This window comes from Hippoglossus stenolepis, chromosome 11, assembly GCF_022539355.2.
Source record: "Hippoglossus stenolepis isolate QCI-W04-F060 chromosome 11, HSTE1.2, whole genome shotgun sequence".
NCBI lineage: Eukaryota > Metazoa > Chordata > Actinopteri > Pleuronectiformes > Pleuronectidae > Hippoglossus > Hippoglossus stenolepis.
Window position 1 is genome coordinate 3,959,750 of NC_061493.1, and position 14,137 is coordinate 3,973,886.

Sequence of the window (14,137 nt, forward strand, 5' to 3'; positions counted from 1 at the left end):
ACACACACACACACACACACACACACACACACACACACACACACACACACACACACACACACACACACGTCTCCTGTGCTGCTTTCAGACATGCACTGAACTCAGCATAATTTCCTCAAATTATCCAGAGGGGCTGTATGTGAGAACGCAAATGTCTGAGTCAGTTGCTTATTATCCAAGGAATTCACTACGGGCAAGTGGTCAGGTCGATGTTTCTAACACAGGTCGGGCGCAAAACTGAATATACTAATAAAAAAGAATAAAAAAGAATCAGAATGAAAAATAGGTGTCATGCATGTAGACGAAGCACACAGCTCAAGAGGACATTACACTCATTTCCTGAAGAGATACTCCGACTCCTTCTGCTAGGTGGGCGTGGCTATATCCAAATATTTCAAACTAATGTCAGAATTCCCAGTGGTGAAAAAAAACATTGGAAACCAGACGTTCACAAAAGAAAAGTCCTGCTCCCCGTAGCTAACAGGGATTACTCTTACATGCATTTAGCCAATTTTTGTAAACTCTAACCATGTTTCATGACTATTCAACATTGTAATATTATATTTACCTCCTGAAAATAAGAGAGCATAATAGGTCCCCTTTAATCATAGCCAACACTCTGCTAACCCTAACATAACCATAACCTTACATTACCCTGACCTTAAACCATGTCTTGCCTTACAATTTAACAATTTACTTGTATTTTGTTGCCATGAGTGAGATGACAAGTCCCCATGATGTGTTTAAGAATTCAGGTCTCCACTATGAGTAATACCTTTACACACACACACACTTTGCCTCAAATTAAATCCTGCCTTAACTTTCCAAGTCATTAAGAAGTGAGCTGGTGATAACTTGAGAGATATATAGTAAAACGAAAAACAACAACAAAGAGCTACTTAAAGAAATGATGCATGACTTGTTATTTATCATTGCGGCAGTGGATGACACTCGTGTCTCACTCTCTGTGATGAATAGTTTCCAGGAAGCAGCCCAGCAAACTGAAAATGGGTTTCAGGAGAATGAGATTATACACCTGATGGGGTCTCCATCACTGCTGCCCGGCGGGTGCCAAGACACTGCTTCCACACTACAGGTTTTAAAACATTGTCATACATTACCATTTTGTGTTTAACAATGTAGCAGTTTCAAACAGTAAGCCAAACACAGATAACTGGGGCTGAGTTCCACTGAGTAACAATGATACGTCTTGTTTTTCTTAGAGAATCCAAAAATTTAACCTTTTTTAAATGATTGAGCATCTTAAGATAGTTTAGCTCAGTGTGAATGAGTCCCACTGTGCTGAAGCTGTCTTCTTAATTTCATATGATGGGGAACAGCTCTACACACTTTTTCTCATAACTTCAGATGCTTTATTTTTAACTTTTAAGTATTAACTAGTGTTCCCTCTTATCTCTCTTCTACAGGTGAATATTACAACTATTACTAACATTACTAATCCTTGAGATCCTAATTGCTGTACTGCTGTCAGTCAACAACGAGGTAAGTGTGAGCCCTTAAATAATGATTCTGGCTTATGACAACACTGCTTAGTTGATATTGTATTTAAAGGTGTTAAAGTTAACAAATGATAAAATAGTGTATGGGGTGTATGGGGCTCAACCGGCTGGAACTCATGGAGCACTGACAACAATGTGACAATGAAGTCCAGAAGGACCAGAGACATGATCAGTCCAAAAACTAAAGTCAATCATCTGAAAAGACAAAACTCTGGATGCACAGCAAAAAGTGAACCAGGCAGCATCTCTGTGGCAGTTCAACTACTCTGAGGATTTGTCAGTCACATGTCCGACTCAATGACTGTATATAAAGACTGACAATGTGACAGCTCCCAGTGGTGAAGCCAAACCATCTTGATCTCCCCCTGGTGGTTGGCTGCAGTATGGGTCATGAACTATGCTTCCATGTACAAAACTAAAAAGTCAAAGCACAGGAAAATATACGTTTTTTCTCCAAAATGGCTTCTGTCCTACAGATGTATGTTCAAGCGTCATTTTGGTAATAAGTTTAGTTTTAGGTATTTAATGCTAAAACCAGCTGAAATGTCATGATTGACAGCTAAGACTGACTCGCTGTGGGTCACACAGGTGTATGATGGGATCTCGATGCCACGGCTCCACAGCACTATCACTAACATGCAGACTCTGGCTCCAGATGACATCAGAAATTAAGTTAGTGAGATTTAGTTACCACTACAGTTACAGCTATAAGATTTAGACTCAAAATTAAAATGTCCCTTTAAATTGTAATGATGTAGCTTTTAAAAGAAGAAATAACATATTCATATCTTGTATGAATTCAAATTATTAGTAAGATGAGTAGGCCTACATTACGCACAGGTTTTGCTATCACAGATCTCATGGTGGCTGATGGTCACTGTTGCTTGTACTGTTTTTTACTAAGTTGTCGCATTAACCATGTTTTGAGTCAGATTCTGGGTTCACTTTGGCATCGGGTTCATTCAGACCTTATTTGACCTGGTCTCCTTGTCCCAGAAAGACAACATCCTTTCACCCCATCAATTAAAAATGTAGATAAAACCAGGAGTATTGCGAGTATTATCCATATAACACTAACTCGCCCTCATACACAACAGGTAATATGCAGCATACTGAAGCTCACATGAGGGCTTTTTAATGTAACGTGTTGGTCTTTATGAAGAAAAAAGGAGCAGCGACTGAACTGTTATCCAATAGATTACTGCACATCCTCCATGACTAAGCTGTATTTGTCAATATCACAAGTGATTACAGCCACCGTTAGAACAACACTTCACAGGTACACACTGCATAAATTGAGTGTTGGTGGGAATAAAGTGCAATTCACCGTGGAGCAATAAATCATCACCATCCTACCTGCTGTATGTGGGACTGGAACATTCTTACGCAACACAATTTCAGTCCAGCTGTCAAAGCTTCACTGTAACACGTTCACCACCTCCTCAGCCTGACGCAGAATCAAAATGTCATAATGAGGGAGGACTTGCACTGAGTATTTTATGTATGTATAATTTCAGTCCTGGTCGATTTACTTGGTGGGTAACGTCATTTGCACTTTAATACTGCCGGTCACAACATTGTTAGGCTATTGACATTTTAATAAGAAAGTCAGTGAATAAATGACCTTCATCTTTTTTGTGTAGTTTCATGCTGCACACGACATGAGTCTGTGAACGGCAGGATACAGTGAAAGGAGTCGGTATCCACCCATGAGAAGTTGGAGTTGTTCAGACTGTCGCCCGGGGCTGTTCTCGACACTGTAACGATAATCTCACTGTAAACTCAACGCGTTACTTCATGAAGTCAACTTGTGGTTTGCCAGTTAAAAGCTTTTGACGTGAATCTGCAGCAGAAGGAAACGTTGGTGGGCCATGGGCTCAGTCACCATTGTATTAACTTACTTGGCTGTGGATAATGACTTGCAGGTGTTTACTTGAACAATTTCTTTTCTGAATTTCCACTTTATGGGCTCAAACAAAGACTTCTCCACATCATGGTTTGAAGGAATTAAAGCAATTTAAAATCAAGCCAGACTTGTGGGTGAAAATATGTGATGATTTATTCATCCACATATTTTTATGTGCACATTAAAAAAGAATGGATATTCTAAAAAAGTCATCATTTCCACAGTCACGCATGTGTTTTTAAAGTGATACTGCACACTGAGCTGGAAACTAAGTTATATGACTGTTCTGTGATAAAATACATTGATGCTGGTTTTAATATCACATTTATTGCCAAAGTTATACAAAAAATCTACGTTCATCAAACCGTCTTGGACCTTGCAGTGGCCAATGCTTAATTAGAGTCAACCATTTGGGATGTCCCGACATCATGACAATTAAAATATTTGAAAAAGTGAAAACCCTCTAATCAAAGGTGGACAGGCCCCTGACACCAGCAACTGCTCCATAATGGGAAAATGGAAAACTATGCACATTTTCAAATCTATGCTCAAACCAAACCCTAAAAACCAGCACATCTTCTGCCGTTCAGAGACGTCCCCCAACCTGTCCTGCCCCTCGATGTCCACAGCTGCTCTAGCCTCGGCTTGTCGTATGAAGTATAGGGCTTCTCTCCTCTGGAGTTTCCAGGTGGCCTGTGCCAGTGGTTCAAACAGCTTGGGACCACCGCGCTGGCTCAGTCACGGTTGCTTTAGCCCAGCCGTCTCAGTCAAGCTGCCTGTGCTGAACGGCTCAGGCCGACGAAGCCTCTACTTCATACAACATGTCTGTCACAAAGGTGTGTGCAGCTACTGGAGCCGTTGCTCATAGCTAAACAATCTAGATAACTGAGCTGCCATCACAAACTTAAACTTCCATCACCGGTATTAGAAATATATGAAAAAATCACACACTAATTCTATGCATACAGCTTCATTTCATCATATTTAAAAATCCCAAAGTGCCACAAAATGCCAACAATCGCCATGCCAACATGTACTCTCCATGAATTGATTAAATATGGGTTAAGTTCAACCTTAAAGATGAAACCTCATTCATTCCTGACACATCCACTGGTATAGCTATGACAAGTAGTTCCAGAAAAGAAACCGCCAAACTAAAACCTCATTCAACACAACCTCATCGTAAGCAGCTCAACAGGTTTCATGGAAACCATCGCAGCCCATACCTGATTCCATGAACTCTTGGTTGAAGCCGCTCCAGGCGTCCTTGCTCTTCTCCAGGTTCTCCTCCATGACCTTGATGTCCGCGAAGGGACAGTTGCATTCTGGGAAGCGGGGAGAGCACCGGCACCAGCAGTCGTTGTTGCGGCAGAGCAACTCACCCTCTGAGTTGCAGGCCACATAGCTGAGGGCTGCCTCCACAAAACGCCCACGCAGGAACTCTGGAAGGACATCTTGCAAGCCTGTAAAAATACAAAGACGATAAGTACATGGTGAGGCCTGCTTCATTTTCAGAGTTAAGTTTATTTTCTTTTGCAAGCTGGTTCAACATCATATTTTTGTGAGGCTCAAGGGGGAAGTGTTGAGAGTGTTGCACTGCAGAAAAAATAATTTCTCTATTAGAGTAAATAAAGGAAATTCTCAATGTAGCACCTGGCATGTAATTTGTTTCCGGATTATTCATTTTCAACACGTCCTGGAGTTGAAATTTCCATTTCCTTGAAAGCAACAGTCTTTGTGGCCGTAGCAACCACGAGCTCCTGTTGCTGGAGGAGAGTCTGCTTTTCAAAGGCACCTTTTCTTGAAACTGCCACTGAATGTTCCTTCAATGGATGCACATTTGTAAACATGCGATAGGATATTCACTATCATGTAGTCAGTCTATGACACCAAAGTGACTGCTCTAATTCAAGCTCTACCATATACAGCTATTGAAATGCCCATCTGCGGTGCAGTGTCATTATTGCATATTGCAAAGCGATTCTGACACTAATAACATGTCTTATCACGTCTGAGGATGATAGAAAAGACATGTTTAAAGACAACGGCTCATCATCTGGCTCTGGTCTATTTGTGTGTGTCTGAGTGTTGAGGGGGGTCAACTGACGACGTTTCAAATGGTTCACTGTGTTGTATCTGATTGGTGGAGAAGCCTCAGCTGCAGTTGCCATGCTATTATCACAGGGACAAGACAATGGAATAGAATAGTGAATGGAAGGATGAGGAGGAAACAAGTGTTCAGCGATCACAAAGATTTCCTTTCCCATGATGTTGACTCATCAAATGATATAGATTGTGTAGATCTGTGATCTTAGATCGTTGTGCTGAACTGAGTCCAGGATTACACAGATTGACCAATGGAACCGAACCATCCCAGTACAAACACAAGTACTCACCACTCAGGTTTATTAGCCGACAGTGTGATATGATTAACACTGTATGATATTTACCTTTCTATGTAAAGCCTCATTTAATCAGTTAACAAATATAATACTGTTACATGTTGATGATCACAGCTGTCTCTGAATGCAATAATCCTGCAGTTTGGGATGATTCAAATACGAACAGGCGATACCACAAGTTTTCTCACATTCTGAAAGTGTGAAGTGATTCTTTTTTTCCCCCCTCCACCTTTAAATGAGAATTTTTTACTTTGTCTATTTCAGGCACCGTTTATTCTATCGTACTCACTCTCACTCACTGTATTATTTGCAGTAGCAGCCGTGTATCAGTGTATTTTCTTTATTAATGACATCACTTCTGTGGCCTCCAAACAATCTGTCTTTCTTCACTTCCACCTCACAAACGAACCCTAGAAACCCATTGGTCAGCAGGATTATTCAATATTCATGAGGTGATTTGCAGTGACCATTGATGGTTGAATGTGGGCGTGTAGAGGGCGGACTTTGAGGCAGATTCACGTACACTGTTTTACAGGTGGAGTGAGACTCAGGTGAGCTGTTTTTAACTTTTGTGCGCACGTACACTTTAAATATAGTCTCCTATTTATTTCTGCTTCCCTCTGTTATAGAGATGCTCTAAGAATTATGACAGCATTATCTTTTATGATAGAGGTGCAATTAAATGTGATTCACTTTGTTTTTCTTTTTTTAAAGCATAGCCTACTTAATCTAATAATTATGGGAAAGATGGATGTTGAACCACTTTTTTTCATCAACTAGACAGAAACTCAAGAGGAAAACTTTTCCCCTTAAATATTATGCCCTAACCACAATGTTTACATTGAATTTTACTTTCTCAAGTGCATGCGGTGCGGGGGGGGGATTTTCTTATGAGGGTAACATGAGGCCTGATAAAATAAGAGGAACCTGGAAAATAGGGACAGTATAAAGACGAGAGCAAACTAACAGCTGTAGCTAACTTCTCTTTGTCCCCAGACATAGACAAATTATAGCAATAGTGAGAGGAATAAAGAGCAAATTTGTTGTTGTTTTTTCTTCCAACAAACGTACTTTGTTGAGTCTTTGTTCCCAACTAAGTATAAGTTTAAGTATAAATACGTTAGTTTATTTTACCTTTTAGTTTAGTTCCCTTGTGTTACAACCCGGTTTTGGTCTAGGACTAAGGGGAGTAGCACAGCGCCGATGTAATCTGGCAACGCAGCCTTTTATTGTTATAGTGCTACAAATGATTTGCATTAACAACAGTGAATAGTGAACAAAATTGCTACACAAGGTTAAGGGGCGGACAGTACCACCAAATTATCAAATAAACAAAATACAAGCCCTCTTTTTAAACCCTGGCCCTACTTCCCTGACTGACGGTTTCACACACAAAAAAACTGTCAGCTAATTAAACTTAACTCCCCTTCATATAAATAACAAAGAACATTCAGGACGCCACCCATAAGGCCTAGTGAACTAACAAAAGGAGCATTGCCGGATTGGTAGCATTTGAAGGAGGAGCCAGCTACCACCTGTGAACACTGGGTCCTGAAGCCAGTGGGCGGTGCAGGGCGGCGCTCCAGGAGGAATCCCCTGGAGGGTGTGTAGGGTGGAGGAGTGGTTCACCTGTGGGAGAATAAAACACACTGCCCCACATCTTAATCGGCAGCAAGGAAACAGCCGAGGGCCGTAACACCTTGACTCCCTTGTTAAATTACAATGGTGAACAGGAAACCTCTGTTCCTGTGTTACCTTAAGTCTGGAACAGAATATACTGCACTGGGCTGCATTTGGAAGTGTCCTGGTAAAACTATCAGCACTGTTTTTTTCTTTTTAAAACTTTGAAAACAGACTACACCTGGCTCAGACCCACAACAGCACAAACTTTATTATCAAATCAATAAAAAAGGCAGCTAGCTTTCAGAGTGCAGTGTGCCATCCCGGCATACATGACCAACTTGCAAGCCTGGAAAAACTGGAAAGATGCACTGAATTGAACCTTTTGACTGACCTTAACAATCTAATGAACCAGACATTTTTACAGAATATGTTTTGAGATGCCACAGTAAGCGAAGCAAAGATGTGCATCATTAAATTAAGGAGGGTTGAAGTCCATTTAGCTGCTTTAGTTTCAAGGTCCTGCGAGTATCCGTGCATGCTCACTGTCACACGGTCACTTGTCTTAAGTGTATCTTAAGAGTCACTTGAGACAAGAGAAAAGTGTCAGACGGCTATAAGTGTAGTAAGAGCATGAGTGTGTGTGTAATGCAAGTAACTATGGGTATAAATGTAAAGTGAAAAATGATTATCTGTGTTTCTTTTGTACATTTAATTTTGTACATTTTCTGAACATGATGAGTATTGGGTAATGTGGTAACAGTTATATTTAATTTGATGAAGTGTCTATCTCACCTCCATGTGCCCACGACAGTCTTTTTAATACATTTGTATATTTTTGAGGAATTGTTTGAGCTATATGTTTGTAATAAGGTGTCCTGTATGTGAATGAGTAATGTGAGTATATGAAATACTGTGAGTGTTAAGTGACACTGTGGCTTGGCCAAGAGAAACTCTGACCTGCTCTTCATCCACAGTTTATAATCAGCCTTTGTATCACATGCTATCAGTCCAGAATCTCCCAATGTCTGGTCACATAACTGTGTGCAGTCCTTTAAGTATGTTGCATAATTTCAAAAGTTATTCACTACAAACACTTCAAAATCGATTTACATTCTTACAAAGTTACAAAATAAAATGTTGGACCCAATCTACTGGTTCCAAAGCCAATAATAAATGCTCCCGCTGTGGGAATCAAGCTCCGTCTCCGGGTCTTCACAGCAGGGAAACATCACAGTTTCAATTTCACCACTTTCATGATTAGAATCATATTCAAAAAACAGTGATATGCTAATTATGGTGCCAAAGTTTCATGACTGCACAGTGTATTACACTAAATCGAGAGCTGCTTTGTGATTTCCAAAATGCATCATCTGTTAGAAACCAGCAGGCAGCTTTTGTAAGACTTGAATATGTCTGTCTGTCTGTCATATAATCATCAATTTCCCCTTTCCACTTCCCAGTCTCATTCTGGATCATTTTCAACATCCGAGGCAACCCCACTGTGCCCTGTTATGAATATGCATGTCTCTTCTTTGGTATTTACTCTTTTAATGGCTTGGAAAGAGATGTAATTAGTCATATTTTTCTTCTCCCATGCTTTGGCAGGTACTGTGTGTGTGTGTGTGTGTGTGTGTGTGTGTGTGTGTATTGTACGTTTTATTTGCGGAGAGCTAAAGACAGCTTAACATTCTCCCTATCAACAGTCAATGTCCCACTTTCTCTCGCTCTTCCAGCGCCCCGTTTGTTTCTTCTTTCCTTCATTTTTTTCATTTAACTCTGGGTTTAAAATGACGTGTCGGATCTTGGCTGCAGCAGTAATAGCAGTAGTCCTGACGTTTCTGAAGAACCTTGGTATTAAGTGTCACACCATTCTGTCTTTCACTCACTCAACATTTTGAAACTTTGGCACTTATTTGTTTCTTTCTTTCGATCCGTCACTGTCATTTCTGGCCTAAATAATGTTGGAAATGAAACATGGTTTAGCTTCAAACTTGTGCAGCTGTGGGTGTAATCGATTTTGAATGTTTTATCAAGCAAAGGCAGAAGCAGTAAAATGTAGACACTGTGTTAAGCTCAATGAAAAACGTTGATTTCAGCATGGGGAAAAAGGACCTATCTTTTATTTTGATTGAAGTCAACTTGTATAATTAATCTTAATATTTTCAATTGACAATATCTGAGCACAAGGTCTGACATTTTTAGTGTTTTCACAATACCCTCTTACCGGAGGACAGATCTCCAGTCCGTGGACATTGAGCTGAGAATCATATTGTTGATTTACTGTCAATAAGGAATACATTGCTTAACTACTATCAATATACCGTATATTATATACATATTTTGTTTTTATGATACATTTTAGGACATATTAAAGCCCCTACAAGGAGTTAACTAGTTATGAAACTGTCTTATTTTAATGTTATTTGCTGCCTCTTACCTACAACAGTAAATGAGACAATCAGGGAGAAAATCGTCTTTTTTTATAAATTATTCTCAATGTCTGTGGTCGGGTCGGATTACCTGCGAGGCCAGAGCAACGATATATGACAATCTGGAAAAGCCTATGTTAAGGCGGAGGGAGAGGAAACCGAAGCGGGGGTGGCGAGCCGGCCTACACGCTAGGCTAAAAAGACTAACACGGACAGACGCACTCCCGAGTCTGTTCCTCGCTAAGTCCAGGTCTCTAAGAAACAAGATGGATTAGATCAGAATGAGAGTTAAGACACATTAGCTCATGGCTATGCAGCCTGTAAACAGCTGTGTGTAATGGTGTAATAAAGCCCCTATTCTCTACTTGCACAATGTAATGTGACGTTCTTCCACACTGGCCGTCGGTTCACTTCCTGTCGACAACAGGCTGTTAGTCTTTTTTTCACTCTCACAGTTTATACAAATTTTGTATAAAGAGTTTGTTGTTGGGATTTTTTATCGTTCGAAAAAGTGGAAATCAAGTTGGACGCGAAAGTATCTGTCTTGTGTTATGTGGCAGTGTGGAAAGCGGATTGTAGTCCATGTATTGAGTGACTTGGTATTGTCTCAGGTCTGACGTTCCATTTACCCACAGGAGGTGGGGAAGTATCTGTATAAATGTATTTAATACTCAATGGTTATGTTAAATAATTTCTAATATTGTTGGAAGATTGTCTTTAATGACAAATTAGTTCATATTTGATGTATCTCTGTTTTTATATGAATATGTTAAACTTTTTTTTCACTCCTGCGTCAGCTTGTTACGACCTCTAGCTACGTTATTCTGTTAAGAAGTGACCTCTGGTGGCCGGAGAAAGTATGACGCAGAACAATGACACAGAAGGCCCCTGATTATTTTCTGTCTGAAACTAATTGTCATCATTGACCATGATCGTTATTACTGTAACCAAGACTATAAGGTCCTTTAAAGTAATCATTTTAACCAAAATGATAATCTCTCCTTCAACCCGAACCAAATAGTCACAATTGTTCTACAAGCGTAACAATAAGTTTATTTTTAATCGTAACCATGGTGATGACGGTGTAGCTATTGCAGCAGTACATTAGTACTCCTGAGAATCGTTCGTCGAATTCCTCATGCAGCTCTCATCTGCTGTTCCAAAATGAATAAAAAAACTCACACCTCAGTGTGTCACACGTGTCTAGGGTGACTAATAACCCCTATTTGGCATTTTTATATAATTTGATGCCACACAAGCCCCAGCGATGCAATTAAGTCAGTACGCATGCTGCTGAGGTGGGAATGATATGGCAGGCGCATTTTGGTTGAAAGAGGCCTTCAACGTGACTCTTCCTAAACTGCCGGGATACACACACACTCTGAGCGGGGGGTGAGCTGAAAAGGAGTCACATCCTTGAACATTTGAATGGAAGTTAAAATGAAATGTTGTTTCACCAGCAAAGCAAACAAGTGAGCACATCGCTGGTTGAAAAGTTTTCTCCTGCATTCAACTTTACAACTTTACCTGAAGGGCCTTGTTTTCACTTCCACCAGTATTTAAATGTATTCAACGTCCCCCATCCATCCTATAATGGCTTATGTGTAAGTTGTGTGTACTTTTTGTGGGAATGTAAATACAATTTTTTGACTACTGCTGTAGTGTAATGATGGCAGTGTGGATTCAGCCCTTCCTGTCTATAAAATGTGTCTTCAGCATTTTTTTTTTGTAATCCATGTTTCCTTTTAAATATTGAGTTATCTTCAAATTATTTTACATGATCACACCTCTTTGTTTTACTTTTGTCTATCTACTCTAAATTTGAATAACTAATTTGCAAGCTGTGCCCACTTTTAGTTGATAAATGAGCCGAGAGGCTGTGGTCAGAGCGACAGAGCGTAGAGAATGGTTTAAAAGGTTTCAGACAGCAGAGACTACAACTAATCAGGTAGAATGACCCCAAACAATAACTTTGCAGAATACCATGAATATGAATGATTCTAAGTATTAATGACGCAATAAGCAGCAGTTTTGCAAACACTAACAAAGTAACTGTTGTTTAACTTTATCAAAAATTCTAATAGTTCATTTTTTAATGGCTAGTGTTTTACAATAAACTGAAGCAGGTTCTGAGGGAAAAGAGAGAGAATGGTGACTGAGATATTGCACTTAAAGATGCTAGCCTGATTCGTTACTTTTTGTTTATACATGCATAATCCCCATACCATCATATGGTTCACTGATCAACCAGAGGAGGCAGTACAAATCCAAGATATGTAGCACTAACCAACATGTGACATGTGAAACATAACAGTCGCCACAGAGCCATTATGTTTTTGTCCCAGGCTATTTTTGTCTGTTCTGTGAACAAAAGCTTTGTTCCACTTGTTTCCATCGATACAGCAGTTCTCAGCCAAGTGTAAAAACCTTTTTGCAACATTTTGAGATTTTGTGAATACCACTTGTACGTTTGATGGTCTCCTGCACAATTTAAGTAACCAACTACCAGTAGATGTTAGCAGGTGTTAGCGGCCATCAGCGGATGCTAGGGACATAAATTCAGTTGTTATCAAATGATTTGGTCTCGTAATCAGTCCGAAACAGTCCGAACTTGAGGGTACGCTGAGGCTAAATTTAAGTCTGACTGCTTACTGGCTTGTATGGTAGTGCTATGAAAGCCATGTTGCCTGCTCAGTAGATCAGACATCATTACCTCCAGGCCTTTTTAAACTAAACACTGTCCCATTTTAGAACAGGACAAGATGGAGAATATCCCTATATGTTCTACCGCACTACTTAATGCCTACCACCAGTTGATGTTAGTGACCAACAGCGGATGTTAGGGACATTCAGTTGTGCACCTTGTGTACATCAGATCATTGCCTTACTGATCCCGATATTTTGTCAAACATAATGTCATCGTCTTTGCCGCCATGTTGCCACCTTTTTTCAATTCATATATTTTTTATCTAATGGTGAAATATAAATAATATTATGTATTCTAGTTGAATACTGCTCTGAGGTCATCGATTTAATAATCAATCATATATCAATTATCAAACCTCCATGATGTGAACTGTACATTTTAATTAGAGATAACAGTTTTCAACTTTGGTCTGCCTTCTGATGATAAAAAAGATGAGAGAGATTATGGATTAAAGGCTCCAGCAGACTTGACTTGATTATACTTTATTTTTATTATTTCCTTGGCAACAGTTATTAAAAGAAAATCTTTCTTGTTTTTTTGTCTTTACTTTTGTCTCTTCTAGACGTCTATTTTCAACTCCCTACAATGAATTCCAGGAAAAAAGACAGTGGGTATCTCCTTTTGAGGGGGGCTTTTTCGGGTCATTACCCATAAACCTTTGCTTCCATTCTGCCGCAGATTTATATCACTCCAAAAGACCAGAAATAGCAGACCCATGGTTCCGTTTCTGTCTATCTCTCAGTCTCCAGCAGGGACCACACTTTCCATTTTGTGCAATTTGAAGCTCTTAAGCTTCCCCCATGATCACCACCCCTCTGTTATCAGTGTGTGTCTAAGTGTATGTGCGTGTGTGTACGTGTGTGTGTGTGTGTTCTCTCAAAGCCTTTGCTTCTGAAAGGCACTTGGTCCGCTGGAATGTACTCCTGGCTGTACAGCAGATGGTGGTGCTGGTACTTTTGGACTGTGCTCCAGCTCACAGTGTGTTAGGCTTTGGCAGTGACCGAGCTTCATAAACATTACGTTTCATACAGGCTGTTACAGATGCTACTGTATCCCACTCTCTGTGGCTCCCTTTATGCCCATCTTCATGCCTGCATTTCTTTTTCTGTCTCACTCTTCCATGACATTTCAGTCACGTCAAGATGGACTGTCCGTTGCAAAGAATGAAATGCAGATTGTACTTTGCTGGTTGTTTTTACAATCAGCTGTGTTCTCAGCTAGTGGATTCAAAATGCAGGGCATTAGGGTTGGGAATAGATAAGGCCTGATTGGTGTTGAGTGGTTAAGAGCCTATTGGTCTTCCAGTTACAAGGACAAATTGCGTCTATCATGGCAAGTACAAAAGGAGGATGTTTCACCTGGCACTCTCCCTCAACATTTATGTAGGTGTCTCTATCTTCAAACAACTCTTACATTGAGACTGCCACTCAGGGCTGTGATATCAGAGGAGGGACAAATAAGAAGTTTTGCAAAGAAAACATATGCCCCGTTTTACAGTGACAGGTGGCGTGTTGAGACTTTGTTTTAGTGACTGCCCAGGCTAAGGCCTC

General features: G+C 40.1%; 1 protein-coding gene across 1 annotated transcript in view; it reads right to left on the reverse strand.

Moving 5' to 3' along the window:
* The window catches only part of brinp2 (bone morphogenetic protein/retinoic acid inducible neural-specific 2), a 222,190-nt gene that overhangs the window by 54,495 nt on the left and 153,558 nt on the right, over nt 1-14,137 (reverse strand). The window contains exon 6 of the mRNA XM_035170797.2: nt 4,653-4,889. Coding sequence (XP_035026688.1) covers nt 4,653-4,889 — 237 coding nt within the window. The remainder of the gene's footprint in view (nt 1-4,652; nt 4,890-14,137) is intronic.